The sequence below is a fragment of the Dromiciops gliroides genome, chromosome 1, assembly GCF_019393635.1.
Source record: "Dromiciops gliroides isolate mDroGli1 chromosome 1, mDroGli1.pri, whole genome shotgun sequence".
NCBI lineage: Eukaryota > Metazoa > Chordata > Mammalia > Microbiotheria > Microbiotheriidae > Dromiciops > Dromiciops gliroides.
In genome coordinates this window covers 2,700,621-2,726,341 of record NC_057861.1, presented here as the reverse complement: position 1 = coordinate 2,726,341, position 25,721 = coordinate 2,700,621, and the positions used below count along the sequence as shown (strand labels likewise).

At 57.5% G+C, this 25,721-nt stretch overlaps 1 protein-coding gene across 2 annotated transcripts in view; it reads left to right on the top strand.

Annotated features, from left to right (window-relative positions):
* Positions 1-25,721, top strand: part of PI4KA (phosphatidylinositol 4-kinase alpha) — a 114,986-nt gene that overhangs the window by 86,833 nt on the left and 2,432 nt on the right. The window contains exons 32-53 of one of the 2 annotated variants that reach the window (XM_043981154.1): positions 3,137-3,295; positions 4,099-4,250; positions 5,240-5,347; positions 7,202-7,329; positions 8,803-8,922; positions 9,378-9,457; positions 10,977-11,170; positions 11,447-11,537; positions 11,882-12,049; positions 12,587-12,640; positions 13,284-13,404; positions 13,800-13,929; positions 15,278-15,348; positions 16,347-16,419; positions 16,569-16,639; positions 17,149-17,258; positions 17,832-17,936; positions 18,141-18,266; positions 20,357-20,477; positions 21,045-21,204; positions 21,406-21,495; positions 22,362-22,445. In XM_043981154.1, coding sequence (XP_043837089.1) covers positions 3,137-3,295; positions 4,099-4,250; positions 5,240-5,347; positions 7,202-7,329; positions 8,803-8,922; positions 9,378-9,457; positions 10,977-11,170; positions 11,447-11,537; positions 11,882-12,049; positions 12,587-12,640; positions 13,284-13,404; positions 13,800-13,929; positions 15,278-15,348; positions 16,347-16,419; positions 16,569-16,639; positions 17,149-17,258; positions 17,832-17,936; positions 18,141-18,266; positions 20,357-20,477; positions 21,045-21,204; positions 21,406-21,495; positions 22,362-22,445 — 2,516 coding nt within the window. The remainder of the gene's footprint in view (positions 1-3,136; positions 3,296-4,098; positions 4,251-5,239; positions 5,348-7,201; positions 7,330-8,802; positions 8,923-9,377; positions 9,458-10,976; positions 11,171-11,446; positions 11,538-11,881; positions 12,050-12,586; positions 12,641-13,283; positions 13,405-13,799; positions 13,930-15,277; positions 15,349-16,346; positions 16,420-16,568; positions 16,640-17,148; positions 17,259-17,831; positions 17,937-18,140; positions 18,267-20,356; positions 20,478-21,044; positions 21,205-21,405; positions 21,496-22,361; positions 22,446-25,721) is intronic. The other variant, XM_043981161.1, reaches the window with a different exon arrangement.

Sequence of the window (25,721 nt, the reverse complement as noted above, 5' to 3'; positions counted from 1 at the left end):
AGATGCCATTAGGCTCCTCTTCTGTGGCAAAGCACCTGAGGCTGAGATTTACAAGGGGGGGGGGGTCCGCTGCTCATACAAAAGCTGACTGAAATCTTCTGAGTTATATGGCAGGAGGAGGTTACCCCCCAAGAGTTCAAGGATGCCTCCATTGCCCATGTCTGTAAAGGTAAAGGAAATGGATTATCCTATGGATATCATAGTGGGTCTCTCTCTTAGCAATCCCTGGCAAAATTCTTGCCAAAGCCTTTCTTTCTTTCTTTCTTTTTTTTTTGTTTGTTTGTTTGGTTTTTTGGTGAGGCAGTTGGGGTTAAGTGACTTGCCCAGGGTCACACAGCTCGTAAGTGTTGTGTCTGAGGCCGGATTTGAACTCAGGTCCTCCTGAATCCAGGGCTGGTTCTTTATCCACTGTGCCACCTAGCTACCCCCAAAGCCTTTCTTAAGAGGCTGATCCTTCACCTACCTGGAAGATCGTCATCTACCTGAGAGCCAGCATGGCTGCAGAAAGAGCCTCGGAATAGTTAGTTTGGTGTTTGCTGCCCAACAACTCCAGGAGAAATGCCAGGAGCACAACAGTGGCCTGTACACATTTATTGACCTGACCAAGGCCTTTGATACTGTCAGTTGCAATGGCTGGTTGTGGCAAAATTGGTTGCCTGGAGAAGTCCATGAATATTGTACATCATTTCCATGACCACATGCTTGCCCAGTTTCTAGATGATAGACGATGCTCTCGTGCTTTCCAGTCACCATTGGGCTAAAGGACTTTGTTCTTGCTCCCATGCCTTTTAGCATGATGTTTTCAGCACTGTCGTCGGATGCCTCCAATGAGGGTGAACCGCGCTATCCAGGTCAGCTACTACACTGATGGTCAGTTCTTCAACTCAAAGGCTACAAGCCAGTGCTAAAGTGGAGGGAGAATTGGTGCCCGACTTTTTGTTCACAGATGATTCAGAGAATCGTGCACTCGATGCAGCCTTTGAGTTTGAGATGCGATTCCCTGCTGCTTGTGATCATTTTGACCTAACAGTTAATACCAAAAAAAACACAGGTGCAAAGACAGCCAAAAAGAGAAGATGACCTATCTGTACAAAAATATTTCTGGCAGCTCTTTTTGTGGTGGCTAAGAATTGGAAATCAAAGGGACGCCCGTCCATTGGGGAAGGGCCAAACAAGCTGTGCTATGTGATGGTGATGGAATATTGTCGTGCTATAAGGAATGACAAGCAGGATGACTTCAGAAAGGCCTGGAAAGACTTGTGGGAACTGATGAATAGTGAAGGGAGCAGAACCAAGAGAACCTTGTGCACAGAGACAGCAATAACCTTTGATGAAGAACTGTGAGTGACTTAACTATTCTCAACAATACGATGATCCAAGACCATCCCAAAGGACTACTGATGAAACATACGATCCACCTCCAGAGAAAGAACTGATATCGATGGAACACAGACTGAAGCAGGCGATTTTTTACTTTCATTTTCTTTCTTTTATTCACATTTTCTTACACAAAGTGACTAATGTGATAATGTTTTACATAATCATACATGTATAACCCATATCTGATTGTTTACTGCCACAGGGAGGGGAGGGAGGCAAAAACTGGAACCCAAAACTATAAATAAAAATGTTTCTTACTTAAAAAGAAAAAGAAAATGCAGATGCTCCACCAGCCAGCACTGCACCACCACACTTGGAACCATCGGTTTACAGTAAATGGAGAAGCTTTGAATACTGTGGATAAGTTCACCTGCCTTGGCCATCTACTCTCCAGGATTGTGCACATTGATGATGAGGTTGACACAGGCATTAGCTCAGCATTTGGGAGGCTCCGAAGGAAAGTGTGGGAAAGAAGAGGTATTAGACTGAAATCAAAGGTCTCCAGAACCGTTGTGCTGACCTCTCTGTTGTATGCATGCCAGGGAACTGAATAGCTCCCATTTGAATTGTCTCAGGCAGATCCTGAAGACCACCTGGCAGGACAAGGTACCAGACACTGATGTCCTTTCTAGAGCTGAACGGCCCAGCATTCAGACTCAGTTGCAGAGAGTGCATCTCCCATAGATTGGCCACATTGTTCATATGCCCAACTTACGTTTGTCTAAAAAACTATTTTATGGGGAACTCACACAAGGCAAGCACTCACATGGTGGTCAGAAGTGATAGATACAAGGACACTCTCAAGGTCTCTCCTAAGAACTCTGGAACTGATTCCATTACATGGGAGACACTGAACCAGGCCCCCTCCCCCCAGCACGGCGTGCCCTCATCACAGGAGGAGCCATGCTCTGTGAAGCAGAATTGCAGAAGCTCCAAAGAGACGCGAGATGCTCAGATTTAGAGAATCCGCCCCAAATGTTCTACCTGCACCTAACCTTTGGTAGAGCCTTCTGAGCTTGTATTGGTCTGATCAGCCACAGTCGGACACAATGTACTTTGACTCTAGCCTAGTGACATCACTGTGGTCCTCCAAGAACCAAGGACAGTAGCCGACCAGCATGGGCCTGGGGCCTGACAGCGGTCCCTGTGTCCCCAACACCTCCCCTCCCATCCTCCAGGGGTGAGGGCTGCTGTCAGAATGGATCTGAGGGATTTCCATTGCCGGGCCGTGTATTACCTGGTCGGTAATGAGCTCCCCGTCAGCGGGGATGTTGATAACAGCTTGTCCCGGACCTCCAAGATCTCTTCCACTTCCAAGGGTTGGGGGTTTCCTGGTACTGCTTCAGAGCAGAGATTTGGAGAAGTGGATCTTGGAGGTCCCCAGGCACAGAGGAGAAAACTGAAGCCCAGAGGGGTAAGGTGACTTGTCTGGAGTCCCTGACACCCCGGCCTGGGCTCTGTCTGCTGCCTCTCCAAAAGTGGAAGTGTGGGGGTTTCCTCCCAATCCATGGGACACGTTTCAGCTCAGAACATCTGGGCCAAGGGAATGGAGGTCCTGAGTGGCCCTCGGAGCCCTAAGTAGCATGATCCCTGCAGGGTGAGCTGGCCTCCCTTTTCACAGGTGTTAACTGAAACCCAGACTTACTGAGGGTACCCAGTGCCTGACAAAGCAGCGACTTGGAGTCCGGGGCCTCTGTGGGGTCCCCCGTGCTGCCGCTCCTTTGAGGGGCCCTAACCAGGTGTCTCCCATTTCCAGTTCATGCGCGAGATGGCTGGTGCCTGGCAGATGACGGTGGAGCAGAAATATGGGCTCTTCTCTGTGGAGACGAAGGAAGCGGATCCCTTGGCAGCTTCTGAAATGAGCCAGCCGAAGCCGTGCCCCCCCGAGGTGACACCGCACTACATCTGGATTGACGTGAGTGCTCCCCTGGGCAAGGGGCCTGGCTGTGCCCTCCAGGTGCCTTGGGCTCGAGGCTGAGCCCTGGGCTGGGTAGTGGGGAAGGTACAGAGTCCAGAGGGGAGTCAAACCCTCCTCTCAGGCAGCTTACAGTCCCTGAGGGATGAGACAAACGTAGATAATCATGGGACACAAAATCACATGGGACAGAAAAAAGTATTCTGTCAGGTGGAGGAGGGAGATTTGTTACCCCCCAGACAGATTAGGGAAGAAGTCTTGGGTGGGGGTTTGAATGAGGGTTTAACAGATGAGGGGGAAAGGGTAGGCACAGATAGCAGCCTGAGCAAGCGTGCCAAGTGTATGTGATGAAGCTGGAGAGACTGGCCATGAAGGGCCTGGGGCCCAGGCTAGAGGAGTGAGCCTGAAGCCCATGAAGGCTGGGCTGGGGTGCCCCTCGGGGAGGGGCCTCTCACGTATGGGCTGCTCTGACCCTCAGATTTTTTTTTTTGACTAAAACATTGGTAATTGTACTTTTTGTTGTAGAAAAGAAATGTAAATTTGAAGTCTATAAATTAGGGAATAGGCAAACAAATTGTTGATGTAACAGGATATTACTGTCCTGGAAAAAATGACAGATAGGTTCAATGTTGAGAAACACGGCCAATTTACATGAACGGAGACAAGGTGAAGTAAGGAGGGGGCAAGGAGGCAGCGTACATCCTGACTTTGGTGACATAAGTGCCAGAAGAGCCAGCCCAAAACAGTGCGAGAGAGGTGGCCACACTGTAAAGAACGGGCTTTCAGCCTGTGTCTCCCCACAGTTCCTGGTGCAGAGGTTTGAGATCGCCAAGTACTGCAGTTCAGACCAGGTCGAGATCTTCTCCAGCCTCCTGCAACGCTCCATGTCCCTAAACATCGGAGGCACCAAGGGCAGCATGAACCGGCACGTGGCGGCCATCGGCCCCCGCTTCAAGTGAGCCTCTCGTCTCGGGGAGGGCTGGGGGAGGGGGGGCGGGTGCCTTCTTCTTTTAGACGGGCTTCACGGGAACCTTTTCTCAGCTCTTTTTCGTGACCAAAGTGCTCTCTGAAGACTAGGATGCAATTTGTTATTCCCATTTTACTGATGGGACACTGAGACATGGCAATATGAAATGACTAGAGCAAAAGAAAGAACCGTGGGCTGTGCCTGTTTAGTCTTTGCAGTTTCTTCATCTGTACAACACGGGGGTTGGGTTGGAGACCCCCTGATGGTCCCTTTTGGCTCCCAGATGACAGCCCCTTCAGCAGCACTTAGGGGCGGAGGCAGACAGCGGGCAGAGCTGGGGGCAGGCCCTTTGCCCTGCCCTGCTAGTGGGCATCCCCTCAGAGCAGAGGGGAGGGTGTCTGCTGTGGAGAGGACGGTTTGGGGAAGCACTTGCATCCAGCCGCTCCCTTGGTGAAGCCCAGCCATAGTCATACCCACCACCTGCTTCTGTGGCAGTACCACCTGGGGGTAGAGGTGCCAGGGAGGTGGCCTCCCGGGGAGCCCAAGGCCATCTGGGAGGTGTGTAGCAGAAATCCACAGCTCGCCCCCCTCCCGGGTCCAGCCGTGTAAGAGGAGACACCTGGGTGCCAGGCCTCAGGGCTTCACTGCCAGTGTTTGGGTGATGAGGTGCAGGCTTTTCTGTTTGAGATTGGGACAGCCACACCTTGGCTTTGCAGCTGGTATTCCTTGAGTAGGCACCAAGCTCCCAGTGCCACAGTGAGGCAGGGCCCGAGTCAAAGCTCCGAGCCCCTGGTATCTGGACATCCTCTCCTGTCCCCCATGACTCCATGAGGCTCGGACCAGGTTCTGCCTTCCTGTGTGGGCTGCTTTGTCCTCGCCCTTTACACTGGAGTCTCCTGGGGGGTGGGGGCAGAGGGCCTCTGGGTCACTGAATTCCCTCTCCCTGAACATGTGCCCCCATGACCTCCCTTCTCCAGGCTGCTGACCCTTGGACTGTCACTTCTGCACGCTGACGTGGTCCCCAACGCCACCATCCGCAACGTCCTGCGTGAGAAGGTGTATTCGACTGCCTTTGACTACTTCAGGTACGCCTTCCTCTCCTCCGTCTGGGCCCATGGGGCCCAGAGGTGCCCAGGAACCCTGCCCACAGCCGTGGCCATGGTTCCTCATTACTGTGGCTGGTGGGATTCCCCTTTCCCGGCCCCTCCCCTCCCACCCACCCCCCCCCCACTCCCCGCCTGTCTTCCTTAGCAAGGGTGGGGCTGGCCTGCAGCTGGTGAGCCTCCTCGGTGTTGAGGGGCTGCTGGGGGAGGAGCTGAAGGTGGTGCCCAAAGTTTGCCCAGCTGTGCCTGGCACCTGCCGGCACCTGGCTCAGTCATCAGCTTGGGGGAGGTCCAGCGCCCACCTGGGATGTCATGGTCACAGGTGTTCCTAGAAGGGAAGGGCCTCTTGCAGCCTTAGCGTGCCCAGCTGCCAGCTGCCAGCTGGGCGTTGTGCTCCCCAGCTCCCCAGGATGGCTGGCAGAGGCCAGGCTTGCTCCCAGCTCCCCCTGGCTCTTTCTGTCCTGCCACGTGCCTCCCCTCCTGACCCTGGGGGATGCCCTTTGGGGGTTGCTCTGGCCCATGGGCCACGATGAGGACGCTAGAACCTGGAGGATCTTACACCACTAGGCCTTGAAGCCATGGGGGAAAGGAGGAGAGGGCCGGCCTGTGTCCAGGGAGGCCAACCAGGGACAAGCACCCCCTTCTCCGTGCCTCAGTGTCCTCATCTGTAACGTGAGGCTCCCAGGGCCGATGCCACCATCCCTGAGCCCTCATGGTAGCTGGGATGTGAGAGAGGCCCACCGGGGGCAGCCCAAGCACTGGGAGGTCTGGGGGTCCGGAGATGGGCCCGAGCAATCTGCCCAAAGCACGCTGGCCTCATTCCCTTCAGATATCATTGTCACCAACCAGAAAGATGCCCAGCAGAGTGCAGGACCCCCCCCCCCCCGCCCACTTGCCTGCGTGGAGAGGGAGGGGCTGCAAGGGCAGAGACCCCGTAGGGTCGGGGGTGGGGCACGGTTCTTCTTGGATCCACCCCCCGCCGCAGTCCGGCCTCCACTTAGTCACAAAGGATTCTTCTAAAGCGCGCCCCCTCCTCAGCAAACTCCAGTGGCTCCCCGTGGCCCCCAGAACAAGTACCAAGTGCAAGCCCTTCGTAACTTCGTGCCCTCCTGCCTCTCCAGTCTCCCATTAACAACATAAAGCACCTACTGTGTGCCGGGTGCTCTCCTGAATTTATCTCACTGCATCCTGACAAACACCCTGGTTGCTGGGGCCATTATTATCCCCATTTTGCAGCTGAGGAAACTGAGGCACGCAGAGGTGACGTGACTTGCCTGGGTTCCCACAGGTAGTAAGTGTCTGGGCTGGATTTGAACTCAGGTCTTCCTGCCTCCAGGCCCAGTGCTCTATTCAGTGCGCCACCTAGCTGCCCCTTACTTACACCTCATTCCCCATCCCATGATCCCGGGCCTCTGGCTGTTCCCCAAGCCTGAACCACTCGCCCTCCTCTGCTCTGATCACTGACCTCCACAACTTCCTAAAACTTCACCTCCTCCAGGAAGCCTTCCCCAGCCCTTCTTGATGCCAGGGCCTTTCCTGTTAATGACTTCCTGCTTCTCCCATCCATGGCTGGCTTGTTGCCAGATCCCTGCGGGCAGGGCCTGTTCTTTGCCTCTTTTCTTGCCCTCATTGCTTAGCCCAGTGCCTGGCCTGCAGGAGGCACTTGATAAATGTTGATTGACTGAGTGACTGACGGTCCCATGCACAGCCCATCTTGTGATGGGGATCAGAGATGATGCCCAGCACACAGTGTAACTTCTGAAAGGCCGCGTGGGTTGTCTGAACTCTCCGCTTGTTCTCAGCCGCGATCCCCTTTTCTCTCCTGGTTGTTTTCAGTTGTCCCCCGAGATTCCCCACCCAAGGAGAAAACCAGCTGCGTGAGGACATCAGCATCTTGATCAAGTTCTGGACCGCCATGTTCTCCGATAAGAAGTACCTCACCGCCAGCCAGCTCGTCCCCCCGGGTGAGTGTGGCTCTGAGCCCAGGGCGGGCATCAGCCGGCTCATAGGGAGGCGCGGCTGGAGCCTTCCATCTCACCCATTCACCTTCCCTCCTACCCCCCCCCCCCAAGCGCCAGTAAGCAAACCACAAAAACCAAGCTTACCTGCACCAGCCAGTGGCCCCGCGACTCTTACTTTACAGGCCCTTGTAACAGATGTGATTACGTGGTCTCCGGGTGAGAAGGGTGGGGATGGCGGCTGAGCTCAGCATCCCACAGACAGCAGCACCTGGCCCTGTTCCCGGTACCTCCTGAGGACCAGGGAAGAGACAGAGGGGCCAGGAGGCGATAGGAAAGGCACGTCCTGACTCAGGAGCTCCATGAGGACACAGTGTCATGTAGAAAGATGGTTGTTCCTCTCTTCCCCAAGAAGGGGCAAGCCCTTGGCTGCCTGGAGGGATCCCAAGGTTTCTGGAGAACCAGGCTTTACCAGACTAAAGTCTGTGCTAGTGCCTAGCATCATAGACGGTCAGACAGTGGCACCTCACCCAGTGCTGGAGGGGCTGCAGGAATCCCCAGCCAGGAGCACCTCTGCCAGTGCCGAAGGACCTCACAAGTTCTGACCAGACTCCCCCTTCTAGAGTGTTTTTCACACAGGAGTCTCGTAGGTACTCTTGCGGATCTCCGGAGGGAGACAGGCCCACAGCCTCCCTCAGCGGGGCAGAAGGAGGAGGGCTGGTGGTCCTCTTTGCGGCTGGGCCCAGGGTCTGCCTGTCCGTCTGAGGGGGTGTGCCCTTCCTGCAGCATGGGCACCAGATCCTTCAGGGAGCACTTGCACCAGGGGCGTTGGCCCTGGTTCTAGAAGCTACTTAGTGCACCAGCAAGATTTCCCAGCAGTCTGGTTGAGCACGTTCAGTGTGCGCTTTGTGCCGGATGCCAAGAGAGGCAGCAAGGCCAGATGAAGATGGCCCCATCCTTGGGGCTTCACCCCATAGCTGAGGAGTTAGGTACTCAGTGCGTCATGCCCAGCGGGACCTGACAGTTTCATGAGCGAGTTGTGAGGCGGATGAAGAAAGATGGTTACCAGTGCAGAGAATCTGGGAAGGCTTCCCGGAAGAGGCAGGATTCCAGCTGGGCTATAGAGTGTGGGCAGGAGTTCACTTGGCACAGAGGACAAGTGGTGCATTGGAGACAGAGGCAAGATGAGCTGAGGCCTGGAGGGCTTGGGAGAGAGCCCGCCAGAGCGTGGGGAAGGACGAGGGGCTTGGGCTGCAGAGGCAATGAAAGTCAGGCAGAGAGTGGTGGTCTGGGGAGTAGTGAGGAGCCCCGCAGATTGGCAGCTGAGGCGGGGACAGAGGATGGAGCAGTCGCCTCCGGCCCTGGTGCCCCTGCCACCCCTCCTCCTCTCTCCCCCAGGGGCCGATGTGGAACAACTTAACCCCTTGTGCTTTCTTGGAGCAGCTCTGTTTTAGGGTGCCGTGTTATGTTTGACTATAGATAACCAAGACACTCGGAGTAACCTGGATATAACCGTTGGCTCTCGGCAGCAGGCCACCCAGGGCTGGATCAATACTTACCCACTGTCCAGCGGCATGTCCACCATCTCCAAGAAATCAGGTCATCTAGTTCCTTGTCTTTCTCTCCTTGGGAGGCTGTGTGTCCGCCCGCTTGGCCTAGTGCCCTGCGTGAGGCCTCGCTTGGGATCGCTGCGCCAGCATCGTCGTTGTGGGCCACCATCGGCACCTCCGTCCTAGCCCCTGGGTAGCGCACTTGGCCGTAGGACAGGGAGGGCCGGGAGCCCTGGGCCCGGGCCCCAAGGAAGAAACTGCACCAGCAGCTAGCAGAGGGCCGAGCCAGCACTCAACCTGAGGCCTTCGGTTCAGCCGGCCTCTGGGGGGACCCTGATGGTGGGGAAGGTACCCGTGCAGTGCTCGGGAGATGAGGAAGAATGAGCTGGGTGCCGGGCCCAAGCCCGCAGAGCCCTGGCAGGGGCACCCCCAAGTGAGCAGGAGCCTGCCGGGCAGGCCCCCGGGAGCTCACTGAGACATGCTCGCTCTCTCTGTCCTCTCCAGGGATGTCCAAGAAGACCAACCGAGGCACCCAGCTGCACAAGTACTACATGAAGCGGAGGACGCTGCTGCTGTCCCTCCTGGTGAGTTGGGATCTCTGGGCTACTGTCCCCTGCATGGCCTGAGGAGGAAGCCCCTGCCCCCCGCCGGGGTCTGCTCCACAGGCTTGGCACCCAGAGACCCATGCAGACGGCACTAGCTCAGCGGCCGTGGGGACTGGACGGGTCCTGATCTCTACACTAGATCTTAGCTGTCGGTCCTCTGCCTGGGAGAGCCTGTGTCTGCGCCTGGGCACACGTGGTCCCCAGGCCATGAGGCGGAGCCAGGACAGTCACGTGTCACAGCTGCTCAGACTAAGCTCAGACACAAAGTCCGAGGGCCCCAGGGAGACAGAGACCGGCCGCTGGCCTGCCTCACTTGTGTGCACGGCCCCACGCTGCCTCCTCCAATGTCAGACTCAACGATGCCTCCACGAGGCCCTTCCCATCCGTGGTCAGGCCTCCAGAGCATGAAGGACAGCAGTGCAGCCGCCACCTCCAGATTTAATATCCCGGTCCCGATCAAATGCCCGTGGCGTGCCAGGCACTGGGTTGGGCAGAGGAAAGACAGCCCTGCCCACAAGAAACTTCCATTGTCATGGGGAGGACAACCCAAAAAAGGGGGCAAAAATGGGGCCCTTCTACAGAAAGATGTTCCCAGCCCCTCCAGGCCAGGGCCCCCAGATTGGGTGTGCCTGCCTCACGGGGAGAGCTCTGCCTTTGCCTCCAACCCTGCAGTGGCCTCAGCAGGGCCTGCCTGCCTGCCCCAGGCCCACCTGTGCCCCTCCCTCCCTCAGGCACCTTCAGGAGCAGGTAGCAGGTCCTCTCTTGCATTCTAGGCTCTTCCTCCCTTTTCAGGTTTTTCCCCCTTAACTCTGTCCCAGCGCCCCATCTCTCATCCTTCTGGGGAACTTCCCAGTTATTTTAATAACCTTTAATGTGTTCTGGGCTGCCAAGACTCCTTTCCAGTCCGTAAGGAAGGGCATTGGATGGGCACAGAGTAACCCTCAGCCAAGACAGTGTAGGGAAGGGTCAGACAGCAGTGCCCTGGGCATGCAGCGGGCAGGCCAGCCCCTTGGGCCTCCAGCCTTGCAGGGCCTCTGTGCCCACCCCTGTCCCAGGTTCCCAGAGCCCTCTCCTTGACCCTGCCTCAGAGGAGAAACCCGACCGGGCATGTGGCTGGAAGCCTGGACTGTGTCCTTGGGAAGAGCCGCTTGAGATGACCTGGCAGCCAGGCACTATGCAGGCTCCTGGCCTTTCCGGCCCTGCCATCACCACTCCTCCCTGAGTCATGAGGCACCAGTGTGGGTGCCACTCTGGTGGACAGGCTGCCGCAAAGCAAGCCCTCCTAGTGACACCCCACAAAGAGCAGAGGAGGCGCTGACCCCATTTTTTTTTTTTTTTAGTGAGGCAATTGGGGTTAAGTGACTTGCCCAGGGTCACACAGCTAGTAAGTGTTAAGTGTCTGAGGCCGGATTTGAACTCAGTGCCTCCTGACTCCAGGACCAGTGCTCTATCCACTGCGCCACCTAGCTGCCCCTGACCCCATTCTTGATCCTTTCAGGCGACAGAAATTGAGCGTCTGATCACCTGGTACAACCCTCTGTCGGCCCCCGAGCTGGAGCTGGACCAGACGGGGGAGAGCAGTGTGGCCAACTGGAAGTCCAAGTACATCAGCCTGAGCGAGAAGCAGTGGAAGGACAATGTGAACCTGGCCTGGAGCATCTCCCCGCACCTCGCCGTGCAGCTGCCCTCCAGGTGGGCCAGGAGGAACCCCCAGCAAGGCCATGGGTGGGGGACAGAGGCGGGGGGGCAGCCGGAGGCTTCCAGGGCAGCTGAGCGGTCCCTGGCAGCCGTACCCCATGTCCATCCCCAAGCACAAAAGACTTAGGGTGAGATGGGCAGGCAGGGGCCTTGAGTGCCCCCAGAGCTGCCCCCAGACCACCTTTCTAATGGGTTCTGACTAGACTTTTCTGTCAGTCAGTGTCAAGACCCTATTGGTCAGTGCTCATCTGTCCTGTCTGTCTGTCTCAGATTCAAGAATACAGAAGCCATCGGGACCGAGGTGACGCGGCTGGTACGACTGGACCCAGGCGCTGTCAGCGACTTGCCGGAGGCCATCAAGGTAGCAGCCCACCCTCCCTGGTGCTCTTTCTTTGGTTTGGGGCTGCTGTGACCCTCGGTTTCTTCCTCTGTACCTTTGTTCATCTCAGTCTGCCTCGAGCTTGGCATGGAGCCCCTTTGGGTAGAGTTGAGCTGGATCTGCATATGTGGCCCCCAAATGCTGTGGCTGCCACGCCCCCAGCCCCTGTTCTCCTTCCACCCACCGCACAGATCCACCCCGGACACCAATGGCATTTCTGGCGATGCCAGGACAATTGCTCACATTTTACAGAGGAAAAGTGAATGGCCCGGTGCGCGGCACCCGCTCCCGGGCCATCCCTGAAACGGCCTTGTTCCTCCCTCCAGTACCTGGTGACCTGGCACACCATTGATGCTGATGCCCCAGAGCTCAGCCATGTGTTGTGCTGGGCCCCGACAGACCCACCTACCGGCCTGTCCTACTTCTCCAGCGCATATCCGCCCCACCCCCTCACCGCACAGTATGGAGTCAAAGTCTTGCGGTCCTTTCCTCCGGTAAGACCTTGTGGACCCCCCTCTACCCTGCCCTCGGAACAGCCCACACCAGTCACCAGGAGCCCAAGGGGCTACCCTGCAGGGGCACCGGGCCTGGAATCCCAGACCCTGCCGCCTCCACCCCCGCCCCGCCCCCAGCCCCAGCACAGCCTCTTCCCTCCCTTTCTCCCTCTTTCTCCTTGGTGCTGTGTCAGCTCTGTGCCAGGGCCTGTGCCCGGCCCCACAGGGAGAGGGGCAAAGGTCCCTTTTCACAGATCTTTGTGGCTGATAATGGAGTGGGGGCTTTGGCTGGGGCTGCTTCTGCCCCTTCTATGGGGGCCGCACACAACTGTGGGCAGGGGGCTTAGGCCAAAGGGGCTGCGGCCTGGTCTTGGCTCATGTGGATTAGTCACCATGGCTTCATTTAGTCTTGGTTGATTTTCATCTTTAAAAGAAATCTTTTGCTGTGTGACCCTGGGCAAGTCACTTAACCCCAATTGCCTCACACACACACAAAAAAGGAACCTTTCATCTTGACTTAGGTCTCTTCTTTTGTAGGACGCCATTTTGTTCTACATTCCCCAGATTGTGCAGGCCCTGAGGTACGATAAGGTGAGGCTCATGTTGCCCAAGCCGGGGTGGGCCTGGCACTTCTTGCGGCCAGGACAGTTGTGTTGACTAGCTGGCCCTCTGCCAGCATGCGTCCATTTGGCCTTCCCCAAGAGCCAGGGCCCTGAACACGTGTAGGCAAAGCACCGGTAGCAGGAGAGAGGGGACTTGGGGACCCGTGGGCAGACACAGGATCCCAAGCTTGGGGGCACAGCCCCCCTTCCTCTGTGGTCTTCTCCAGAGCAGCCGACGAGTTCCAAAAGTGGAGGAAATGGCCCAATTAGGACCCAAGGAGGAGCAGTGGGAACCGTGGGTGGGGCAGGGGCCAAGGAAAGACCCCTGGGTCTGGCCCTGCTTTCAGGGAGAGAAGATGAGGGCCCTGGAGGGATGACCCCCGGGCAGGGACGGCCCCTGGGCAAGCCCCAGCCCTCTGTTCTCCCATGAGAGTCTGGGAAACTTCAGGGGCCAAGCCTGGATCCAGCTTCTGGAGAAGCTCACTGCCAATGGGACACATGGAAGGAGCCCAGCCGCCTTGGAGGGTGGTCAGGGCTGGGCTGGGTGAGGACCCATGATGGCGGCAGCCAGGGGTGCTGGCGCTCCCAAGACTGCGGCCAGGGCCGGGCTCAGGGGCTCCCTCTGGTTGCAGATGGGCTACGTCCGTGAGTACATCCTATGGGCAGCATCCAAGTCGCAGCTCCTGGCGCATCAGTTTATCTGGAACATGAAGACCAACATTTTCCTGGATGAAGAAGGTCACCAGAAGGACCGTGAGTCCTGCTTGGCGGTGCCCGAGCCCCCTGCCCCAGCCCGCATCCCTCATGTACCCGTGGCCTGGGCTTGCCGCCCCTCACCCCAAGGAAAAATAAATGATGTGGCTTCGAACAACTGAGGCTACGGGGCTGAAGGGGCTTTTTCCTCTTCCTTCCTGGTGATTGACATGGGTGGCCCGACCTTGGGGCCCGTGGGTTCAGAGAGCCCCAGGCAGCTGTGTGCACCGGACGAAGCTTGGGCCGGAGGCCAGGCCTCTCCATCCGTGAAGTCCACAAGCTGATTCCTCCCAAGATCAGGGTGGGCCCTGGGGCCATGGTGGGGAAGCCCCTCAAAGACATCCCCCTCTGTGGCTGCCTCTCCTGGGCATGACCCTCCTCTCGCTCTCCCTCAGCCGACATCGGGGAGCTCCTGGAGCAGCTGGTGGAGGAAATCACGGGTTCCCTGTCGGGCCCTGCCAAGGACTTCTATCAGCGAGAGTTTGACTTCTTTAACAAGATCACCAACGTGTCGGCCATAATCAAGTGAGTCCGGGGCTGGGCCAAGACTGAGGCTCCAGAGGGCTCATCTCCCAGGAGGGTGTGGCAGCGTTTGTGCATCTTGTTTGCACAGGGTTCTTGAGAATAGAGTGAAAATTCTCTACAAAGAGGAGTTGTCCTAATTATGTTTTTGTAGGAAGGTGCTGAGATGACCATTCAGTGTCCAAAAACACAGAGGTCTGGCTTAAGATTCTGTTATGTGGGGGCAGCTAGGTGGTACCATGGATAAAGCACCAGCCCTGGATTCAGGAGAACCTGAGTTCAAATCTGCCCTCAGACACTTGACACTAACTAGCTGTGTGACCCCGGGCAAGTCACTTAACCCCCATTGCCCAGCAAAAAAATAAAAGAATTTTTAAAAAAGATTCTGTTATGTAGGGAAATTTGCCTGAGGCCTTAGTGGACCACAAGTTCAGTATTAGACAACCTTGTGAAGTAGTAGCCAAAAAAGTAGCTGTGGTTGGCTCCATACCAGCAAGTCCCCCTGGGGCCAGAGCATCCCCTTCCCCCCTCCCCCCCAAGCCTAACCCCTAAGAAGGGCTGTGTTCAGTCCTTTTTTTTTTTTTTTTGTGAGGCAGTTGGGGTTAAGTGACTTGCCCAGGGTCACACAGCTAGTAAGTGTCAAGTGTCTGAGGCTGGATTTGAACTCAGGTCCTCCTGGCTCCAGGGCCAGTGCTCTATCCACTGCGCCACCTAGCTGTCCTTGTGTTTAGTCTTAAGAGGCCCCATTGACCGGAAGGAGCAGAGCCCGGACCTTTCATAGAGCCGAGAGCCTTGAGATTCACTTGGGAATTAGGAGCATTTGTCCTGGAGAAGAAAAGAGTAAGGGCCCAGAGGCCAGGCCTGGGGCCAGGAGCCCCAAGTGGGGGGTGACCGACCGCACTCCAGACTGGGGTCAGGAGGAAGCGGGCTGGTCAGAGGGCCCCCACACATACACATACACGCAGGTATGCACGCACGCGCACACAGGACAGACCTGCATGATGGGAGGACAATGCCGAGGCCACCTCTGGCTCTGGGATGTCCTCATTCTACCTCGGTGCAAGAATGACATGGGGGGCAGAGAGAGGTCCTGAGAAGAGCCTGGTGAAGGGCCAGCTTGAGGGAGAGCCTGCCTGGCCCCCAGGAGGAGGGGGAGGCAGAGCCTGAGGGAGAAAGGGTTGGAGAGGCAGGTTCTCCCCTAGTAATAGGGAGCCACAGAGAGGGTTAGAGCGAGAGTAGCCTGCAGGCTCCACAATGTCTGCCATGTGGACTTGTAGCCTCCTCCTCTTTCCCGTGACTCTGACTTCATGTTCTCAGTCTGGGGACTAAAACCGCTCTGTCTGTTTCCCAGGCCTTACCCAAAAGGTGACGAGCGGAAGAAAGCGTGCCTGAGCGCCCTGGCTGACGTGAAGGTGCAGCCCTGTAAGCAGCCCCAGTGCCATCTGTCCTGTGGTTTGGCTCAGGACGTAGCCTGTCCTGTTGGGCTTCTCCTCCTCCTGGCACCCAGGGCCTACCCCAGCCCCCGGCCCACCCAGTGGTGCCCAGCTGGGGGAGGGGAGGCATCATTCTCCTTGTGCCCCGAGGGACAGGCCTTTGGAGGGGATGGAAGGCGTCCAGACGAGGGTGGCCCATGGGGAAGGGAGGCCCAGGAGGCCCGGGGTTGGAAGTGCTGACCCAAGATGACCCAAGTTTGTCCCAGCATCCTCCCTGCAGGTGCTTGGCGGAGGCCGGGCTGGAGGGACAAGGGGTCCCGCCACAGGCTGCTATGGGCCCAGCGGGTAGCACGTTCAGGCTTTGTCTGAACCATCCATGGCCCAAGCACCCAATGCCCTCTCGGGTCTGCCTGAAGGTGGAGACGAGAGAACGAGTATAAAGAACATAACATTGGAGGGGATGGCACACCCCCACACACACACCCCCGTGGAGGGAACTTGGTGCAGACAGACACTCTGAGCCATTGCTTGAAGGCAGAGAGGCGCAGAGGGAGGGCATGGTGGGCAGGGGCAGCCCTGTGTTCGGAGGTGGAGTCCAGTCAGACCACAGGGAGGCAGGAAAGGGCCAGGGTGTGAAGAGATGATGCTGGAGGGACTGGGGAGCCACGGGGGGGGGGGGGGTTATTGAGGGCTGGGGAGAGACATGGGGGGGGGGGCAGGGGCAGAGTGGCCAAATGGCAGGGGTGAGCGGGGAGAGGAAGGCAGCTGGACTTGGGGCCGTCCGGGCCCCCCAGGCCCAGGCAGCTGGCCGAGCTGGGTCCACGCCCCTTCCCCTGCCTCTCTCCTCTTCCTCGGCCACATCCCTGCAGCGCAGGGCAGGCCGCCCCCGAGATGGCTCCAGCCCCTCTGAGACACCGGTGACCCCACAGATTTGGGGAAGGGGCACCTGCCCGCACCCCTCGCATTGATGAGCTCCTCCCCTTGTAGGCTGTTACCTCCCAAGTAACCCCGAGGCCATTGTGCTGGACATTGACTACAAGTCAGGAACCCCCATGCAGAGGTAAGGTGCCCCAAGTCCTGCATGCCTGGGGGGTGGGAGGGACGCACCTGGGCTCAGAGGGAGACTGAGCCCTGGGCCTGACTGGGCCCATCACCATGAGGGGAAACCTCTAGAAGGGTGAATCACACACCCCTCCCCTGTCTTTGCAGTGCTGCCAAGGCCCCATACCTGGCCAAGTTTAAGGTGAAGCGTTGCGGGGTCAGCGAGCTCGAGAAAGAAGGTCAGTGTGAGGCTTTGGCCCTTGTCACATGGGTGTCTGTCCCTCCAGCAGCTGGTCAGAAGTGGCCACTCTGGCCTTGGCCATGGCCAAGGGCAAGGCCCCACACTGGCAGGCGGCTGGCCAGTCTGGGCTGAGAGCAGGGCGGGGATGGGGGGGTGGGGCATCTGCTGGGACATCAACCCACTCTCCCTGCCTGGGGGTCACGGGTGTAAACTGGCATTTGGCCCCCTCCACAATCACAGATCCGCAGTCAGCCAGCCTTGACGGGGCACTAACTGGGCACCCACCAACTGCATGCATGTATGTGCTCACACACACGTGCACAAACGTGCCCTCACACACACTTAGACCCTCACACCTACTCACACACAGACCTCAGATTGAAATTTGCCCCCTATGGCAGTGGAGGCCCACAGCCCCCCACTCTTTGGTGGCAAGCGGATGTAGAATTGTGGCGTACTTACTGGGGGCTCCCAGGCTGAGGGTCTGGCCTTTCTGGCCCCACGCAGGCATGCGGTATAGCTCAGACTTTGTCACTTCCAACGAGGAAGAGGATGAGAACAGCGGGAAGATTTGTTGGCAAGCAGCCATCTTTAAAGTGGGCGATGACTGCAGACAGGTAAACTGAGCCCCCGCCTGGGAGGGCCGGTAGAGATGTTCCTCCTCCCGGCCGTCTCTGGCCGCTCTGCTCCAGGGGACACAAGGAAGAGAAAATCTCACATTCGGCCCTTTGGGGAGCCCCGCTCACAGATGTCTTTGCCTCCTGCTTCTGGAGGGACCGTGCATCCATTCAGCAAACACCTCCTCAAGGAGGATGTTCAAATCAAGCCCTCTCCTTCCACCTTGGCACAGTGCTGCCAGGGCCCAGCTCTGCCCCTGACTCTGTGGGAGTCAAGTGGAGACAGAACTCTGCCTCCTTCCTCCTCCAGACCCTGCCCTGGGTCTCTGAATGACCCAGGCTCGCTGGAGGAAGGCGATAGGGGGACGTTGGTGGGGGGGCAGCGGCCAGGCACCCACAGGAAGTCAGGCGGTCAGGGCACCAGGTGGCCCCACAGGCCGCCTTGCTTGCCTCTTCTTTGGCCCCTCCTAGGGGTGGAGCCGGGGACCCCCCCTTGAAGGCCAGAGTAGTCATTGTCCTAGGAAATGGCTCCTTGTGATGCCGAGCACGGCCCACCCTTGTGTCTCTTCCCAGGACATGCTGGCTCTGCAGATCATTGACCTCTTCAAGAACATCTTCCAGCTGGTGGGCCTGGACCTCTTTGTGTTTCCCTACAGGGTGGTGGCCACTGCTCCTGGGGTAAGTGCAGCTGAGCCATCAGATCTGGGAGGAGGGGTCGGTCTGAACCTTGGGTCTCAGGGTCAGGAGGGGTCTAGAAACCAGTGAAGATGCTCTGTTCGTCCATCCTGGGCAGAAGGAGAAACTGTGAGATGATGTTTGAGGGCTTAGGCGTGCCAAAGACCCCGGCCCCTGGGGTCACACCGTCCTTCCCTTGGTCCCCAGTGTGGGGTCATCGAATGCATTCCCGACTGCACGTCTCGAGACCAGCTGGGCCGGCAGACAGACTTTGGCATGTACGACTACTTCACTCGGCAGTACGGAGACGAGTCAACGCTGGCCTTCCAGCAGGTAACGCCACACTGGCTGACCCCCATCCCAGCCCACCCCACCCCAGGCTGCGGGCCAGAGAGGGCAGCGGAGATCGCCGGAGGAGGGGCCAGACGGGTCTTCTCTTCTTCCTCTTCCCTGCCTTACTCGGGGGTTCTCCTCAGCTACTGCCATTTAATTGTCATCTCTGGCTGATAACTCTCCAATCCACGTCTCTGTCGACCTCCAGCGACCTCTCGGACATCTCACTTGGGACTTCTGAGAGACACCTGACAGCGTCCAAAACAGAACTCGCTGCCTTTTCCCCAAGCCCTCTCCCCACCCCCCCTTCCTCACGGGCCTTCCCCTGGACTCCTCCCTCTCTCTCACTGCCCACCTCCAATGGGCACCGAGGCCTGGCAGCCTCACTCTGTACGACAGGGCCCCCACCCTGGTATAGACCCTCATCCCCTCATCCTGGATCACTGCGGTCACCTGCTAGTCTGCCTGCCTCCAGTCTCTCAGACTCCAAAGGGTTTTTCCTCAAATGAAAGTCTGACCACGTCCTCCCCTGCTCGATAATATCCATTGTCCTGATCAAATACAAAACACTCTGCTCGGCATTCGGGGCCCTTCATAACCTGGCCCCAGGGACCCTGGGCTCTTGGCAGCTTCTCCAAGGCGTCGCTCCCCTCTCCTGACACTGAGTGTTTTCTCCTGCCCTGGGCCTGCTCACCTCCACCTCCCGCTTTCTCTGGCTGCCTCCGAGTCCCAGCTAAAGTCTTCTGCGAGAGGCCATACCTCATCCTTCTTAATCTTGGTGTCTTCCCTCTGAGATGATCTTGGATGGGGGGTGGTTGTAGTTGATGGGCTCTTTTTTTTTTTCAGGGCAATGAGGGTTAAGTGACTTGCCCAGGGTCACACAGCTAGTAAGTGTCAAGTGTCTGAGATCAGATTTGAACTCAGGTCCTCCTGAATCCAGGGCTGGTGCTTTATCCACTGCGCCACCTAGCTGCCCCCAATTGATGGATTCTTGGTGACCCTGTGAGCCATAGCACGCTAGGCCTTTCCATGCTCCACCATCCCCCCAAGTCTGCCCAAGTTCACATTCACTGTTTCCATGACACTCTCACTCCATCTCATCCTATGCTTTTCCCATCTCCTTTGGCCTTCAGTCTTTGCCAACATCTTCTCATTATGTGGCCAAAGTATTTCATCTCCAGCTTCAGTATTTGACCTTCTGGTGAACAGTCTGAATCGATTTAAGTCTTGACTGATTTGACCTCCTTGCTGGCCAAAGGACTCTCAAAAGTCTTCTCCAGCAGCCCAGCTCAAAAGCTTTGATTCTGGGGTGCTCAGCTTTCCTCGTAACCCAGCCCTCCCAGCCATTCATTGCTGCCGATTATGTAGACCTTTGTCCACAGGGTAATGTCTCTGCTTTTCATTCTGCTGTCCAGATTTGCCAGTTTCGCTTCCAACAAGCTAGCGTCTTAATTTTGTGGCTACAGTCGCCATCTGCAGCGATCTTTGAGCCCCAGAATAGAGAATCCAACACTGCTTCCATTTCTTCTCCCTCTGTTTGCCAGGAAGCAATGACACCAGTTGCCAAGATCTTAGTTTTGGGGGGGTTTGGGGATGTTATGCTTCAAGCCAGCCTTTACAGTCTCCTCTTTGACCCTCATCTTCATTCCTCTGCACTTTCTGCCAGCAGACTGGTGTCTAATGCATATCTTAGGTTTCTCTGGGCAGCCTCACCTCCAGCTTGTGGTTCATCCAGTCTGGCGTTTTGCATGAGGTACTCTGCGTATAAGCTAAATAAGGGGACAGCATGCAGCTTCACCATGCTCCTTTTCCAATCTTAAGCCAATCAGATCTTACACACTGTATTTTAACTGTTCTTGGTGTGTATAGAGGTTCCTCAGGAAACAAGTAAAATGATCCGGAACCGCATTTTGTTGTGATCCACAGAGTTGGAGGCTTTAGTGTAGTCAACGAAGCAGAAGTAGATGTTTTTCTTGAACTCCCTTGCTTTTCTCCATAATCCAGATAATGTTGGCAATTTGGTCTCTGCCTCTGCCTCTTTGAAAACCAGCCTGCCCTTCCGGTAACTGCATGCCCTTCCCCCCACGCAGGCCCGCTATAACTTCATCCGCAGCATGGCTGCCTACAGCCTCCTCCTGTTCCTGCTACAGATCAAGGACCGACACAATGGGAACATCATGCTGGACAAGAAGGGCCACATCATTCACATCGGTCAGCCTTGGCCCTTGGGGCTGGGGGGGGGGGGCTGGCGAGTTCTTGGGGACAGAAGAGGATGAGAGATCAGGAGGAGCCGTGCTGTGTGACCCTGGGTAGGTCACTCCGCTTTGGGCCTTGGTCTCCTCCCTCATCTGTGAAATGGGCACAATAAAGTCTAGCGTATCAGCCTCAGGATTGTCAGGCTTAGATGCAGCTACGGACAGGAAGTGTCTGCCCCTTGTTCCTGTGGTTATGTCACCTCGAGGAGGTGGTTGGGAGCCTGTGTCAGTAGTGGGAGCTAGCACTGAGAGATCATCCATCTCACTGGATCCCCACAACATTTTACAGTGGAAGAGATGGAGGCAGGCCAAAGGAAAGCGACTTGTCCAGCTCCATAGAACGAGGGCATGTCTTTGGCCAGATTTGAACCCGGGTCTTCTGGCTCTGGGCCAGTGCTCTATCCGCTAGGCCACCTGGCTGCCATCAGCATCACCATCGGGTGGGGGCCGGCCGTGGGCTGGGAACGTTGGCTCCCAGGGTCCGTGACCCCCCTCACAGGTGGCTTTCTGCTGGTATTCACAGACTTCGGCTTCATGTTTGAGAGCTCCCCTGGTGGGAATCTTGGCTGGGAGCCGGACATCAAGCTGACTGATGAGATGGTGATGATCATGGGAGGGAAGATGGAGGCCACTCCCTTCAAATGGTTCATGGAAATGTGTGTCCGCGGTTACCTGGCGGTCAGGTGAGGGCCTCCAGACCTTCCCTCCCAACAAGCCCCAGTGCCCGGCAGAGCAAAGCCTGACCTCCTCCCAGGGAGCCCATCCTCATGGGGGAAGCGCACACACACGGGAATGCGGGCAGTAGGGTGCCATGGCGATGGCCGGGATTCTGAGCTGGAGGTCACCCCCACATCCAGGCCCAACCCTGTCGACTCTCCCTATAGGCCCTACATGGACGCTGTGGTCTCCTTGGTCACCCTGATGCTGGACACTGGGCTGCCCTGTTTCCGAGGACAGACAATCAAGCTACTCAAGTGAGTCCCGGGATGTTTTCCCCACTTGGCGCACAGTCAGCCCACTCCCACTGTTCACAAATGACCCTCCTCCCAAGGGCCCCTGCAGAAGCCTAGACGAGCGGCTCACCCAGTGCGGGCTTTAGCTTCCTCCTCTGCCCTGTGACCCCGGCCCTGAGTCTCCACCATGAGGCGAGAACTCTCCGGCCCAAAAGGAGGGAGTAGCCGTGGCTGGCCCCCAGGCCCCCAGACAGGGACGCAAGGGTCAACCTAGAAGGGGGCTCGGGACAGCGATGAGCCACAGTAGAGGGAAGGCTGAGTGTCTCCCGTGCTCCGGGGAATAAAGAGAAGAGAGCCGTTCCTGCTGCCTCCTTGGGCTGGACAGCCCCCTCACACAGTGCCCAGAATGGGGCAGAGCCAGGAGCAGGACCATGGCAGTGGGCAGGGCGTGGGCTTGAGGTCAGGGCACACCAGAGTGCCCTGGACTGCCTGACCAGTGGACCCTCACCAGGGTCCCTGGAGAGTGGGCTGGGAAACCCCATGATCTTCCCAGTGGAAGCCCCCCTGGAGGTGGGAGGCATGGTTCCCAGGATGCTCTTGTCTTGGTCCTGCCCCTGCCCCCAGGAAGGCACCAGCTCCTCCATGCGTTCCCCATCGCCCCCAACTTCATCAGACCACCATCCTCTGGCAGAAAGGGTCAGCGGACTCGGCCACTGTGGGCATTGATGTCTAGCGCTTGACCCTGGGCTAGACAGTCCTGATCAGCTCTTCCCCCACGCCCACGGCTGGGAGGGAGGCAGCGCCTGGGCTCCTGGCTCCCCGGGGGGGCCCACTGCCACCAAGGCTTCTCGTGGAAATGGTGCCATCTTTCTCTCTTGCCCCTGAAGGCACAGGTTCAGCCCGAACATGACGGAGCGGGAGGCGGCAAACTTCATCCTGAAGGTCATTCAGAACTGCTTCCTCAGCAACAGGTCAGTCCCCTTCCCGGCCGGTCTCCACCCTCCGTGGTCAGGTCCCTGTCCGCCCGCATCCTCAGCGTGGGGCAGCGTAGATGGGGAACCCATTTCCAGACACATCTGTCCGTGCGGCCTGCAGTCGGCCAAGCCTCCTCTCGGCCACGTTGGTAAAGTGAGGCCTCAGGTCCCTCCTGCCACCTGGGAGCCTCTGACCCTGTGTCTGTGCCCCACAGAGCTCCCGCTGTCTCACCCTGCGATGCTTCCTTCCTTCCCTTCCTTCCCCTTAGGGGCCGGGGGGCAGTGACCAGCTCCCCCTTCTGAGATAATGAGGCCTACCCCCGAGGTACCACTCCTGGGGCTCACTCACCACCCCCTGGGCCAGCTCCCGTGATAGAAGGTTACCCCTAGAAGGCTGCTCCCTGACACGAGCAGGATAGACCTGATCCCCTTTTCCAGACTGACCTTCCCCAGTAGGTTCCACACTGGAACCTTTGGTCCTCGTTTCTAGGCCTTTGGGCCTCTTTGTGTCCTTGGGCCGAGCTCCAGCCCCTTCCTGTCCCATCTGTTGGACCTTCTGGACTGGCTACGGAGGACCCAGAACTGAGCCTGCCTCGGTGCACATTCCTGCCCAGGTGCCCCCTGCCGCGCTCCCAGGAGTCCATGTGCTATTGTCAGATCCGAGGTTGCCCACAAACGTGACTCCTGGGGGAGCGGATGATGGAAGTGCCACTAAGTACTTGGGACCCTCAGGAGCCACGTGACCTTGTGATTCTGGGCCAAGGCCTCTCCAGAGCCAGTCAGCTCTTCATTTCAGTGAGTCAGAAAGCCCCGCCCCAGACACTTCCTGGCTGTGTGACCCTGGGCGGATCCTCGCGCCTCTGTCAGCCTCAGTTCCCCAATCTGTAGAATGGATACAGTGATGTCGCCCGCCCTCAGAACTGCTGTAAGGATGGAACAAGTTACCGTGTTCCAGATGCTTTGCCAAGCTTAAAGCCTTTACAAGTGCTGCTGATTGTTGTCCTCCACAAAGATAGGGAAGTACCCAGACTAGGTGAAGTGTGACTAGAGAGAAGATGGTGCTGGGAGGGAGACTGAGTCGCGAGGGGTCTGAAAGAAGACCCCGAGCCTTCTTCCAAGCAGAGAGGGCCAGCAGCGGCCGCCTCTGCCACCTCCTCCCACAGCTCCCACTGTGCGCAAGGCGAACACATCCTCTGTGACATGAGGGCATCCTCCACAGGGATGTTGGGAGGAAGGGGACGAGGAGGCTCCAGGCGCGGTGGTCTGCTGTAGTCCACACCTCTGACTCTGAGGTTCCTGGGAAGGAGAGCCGCATCAGGCAAGGCAGAGAAAGGAGAAGCCTTGGCCGCTGTGAAGGGGGAGGTCCAGGGGTCCTCCAGCCGCTCCTTCCGGTTTGGGGACCGCATCGTCCAAATGGACGAACAGTGTCTGCCGCCCCACCTTCGGCCCACGGCCCAGCGGCAGTGGTTGGGGCGGCCAGTCCGCAAACTGGCACGTACACTTGACTCCGTTTGAGTTGGTTTGCTTTGGACGCCGGGGGGGTCTCTGCTGGAGAATGTAGCCCACAGTAGCGTCAGAGACAGGCTGGCGAGGGCTTGTTGAGGAGAGACGATGGCGGCATAGGCCTGGTGTGGTCGGAAGTCTCTTGGGCAGGGACAGAGAGGAGGAGGAGTGGGGGCGGCTGAGACCAGAGCGACCAGACGTAAGAAACGAGCAAGAGCCGGACATCTGAGCCAGCTTGCCCCACGTTATGGAATGGTGGCATTGGACACGTTGGAGAATTCAGAGGAGACGTGGTCTGAAGGAGGAAAGTGTCTCTGTGCTCTTTCCTTGCCTTTCTTTGTGGTTAGCCCAGTGCCCCCCACACAGCAAGCACTTCATAAATACTGGCCGTCTGACCAAATTCTGGACATGTCAGAGCTTGAGAGGAGAGGGACGCAATTTGAGGATGGGCCTTGCCCTGAGCAGACGACCTCTGCAGCTCACCCCCTTTTCCTCACCCCGGTGGTCTGATCATGAAACTTCCTGCACTCTCCCCTCAGCGTCAGCACATTCACCCACCCCATAGACTCCCCCCACCCCTAGGATTCTGAAGCACTGGCCAGCGGCGCCCCTCAACCCCAAATGGACACCCCTCGGCTTCTTGGTCAACCAGTTTGACTCCTGGCTGGCTTCTTAGAGGAGGAGAGGGACCCCAGGATGGAGAGGAAGAGGGCTGGCTGGCACAAAGACACAGAGAGGACGCTGTCTTAGGAGAGAGGAACAGGGAGGCAGGTTTGGCCGATGTGCAAGCATGGGAAGGGGGTGATGTCCAGTGAGGCTTGGAGGACGGGCAGGAACCAGGACCGGGGGACTTCGAAAGCGGAGCCTAGAAGCCATAAGAAGCCCCTGCAGTTGGGCGAGTGCTCAGTGACCTGCTCACAGAAGTATTTAGAGGGCAGCTAGGTGGCGCAGTGAATAGAGCACCAGCCCTGGATTCAGGAGGACCTGAGTTCAAACTGGGCCTCAGACATTTAACACTTACTTAGCTGTGTGACCCTGGGCAAGTCACTTAACCTGAATTGCCTCACTAAAAAAAAAAAAAGAAGTACTAGGTCATTTGAGCGTCCAGGACGGTCCAGGTGGCCTGGATCCATGAGGGACTGAAGGCAAGATTAATGAGGATATAAGAGGTGAGGCCTGAGCTAAGGGGGCAGCTATGAGAGGAAAGAAGGGAGCAAGAGAGAGTCAGACAGAGACAGAGAAGGAGGTTTTGAAGGTAGAAATGACAAGAATTGGCAATTGATGGGGAATGGGAGGCATGGTGGACAACACCTAGGCTATGGTCCTCAGACACCAGGAGGACAGAGGTGCCTTTGATGCAAAGAGGTGAGGGCTTGTTTTTGGACAGCTGGGCCTAAGGTGTCTCCTGGACATGGCCAGTTTGGGCATCCAGTAGGTGATGAGAGGTGGTGAGCTTGGGGTTAGGAGAGAGGCTGGGGCTGGATTTATGGAGAGAGATGTTAACTGAGGTCACCAAGACACCGAGCGGAGATTGGAAAAGAAGGCTCCAGGCTCCAGACCGGGGCGGGGGGGGGGGGGCGCGACTGAGAAGGAATGCCCAGACAGGGAGGGAGAGAACCAGGAAGGAGCAGTCGTGTGAACTCCAAGAGGAGACAGTGTCCACCAGGAGATGGTCAGTGGTGTCAGACATAGCAGGGACAGGGAGAAGCGTGAGGCCAGAGAACAGACTGTCTGTGCCCTCTCTGTAGCTCTCAGTCCAGAGAGCTTCCC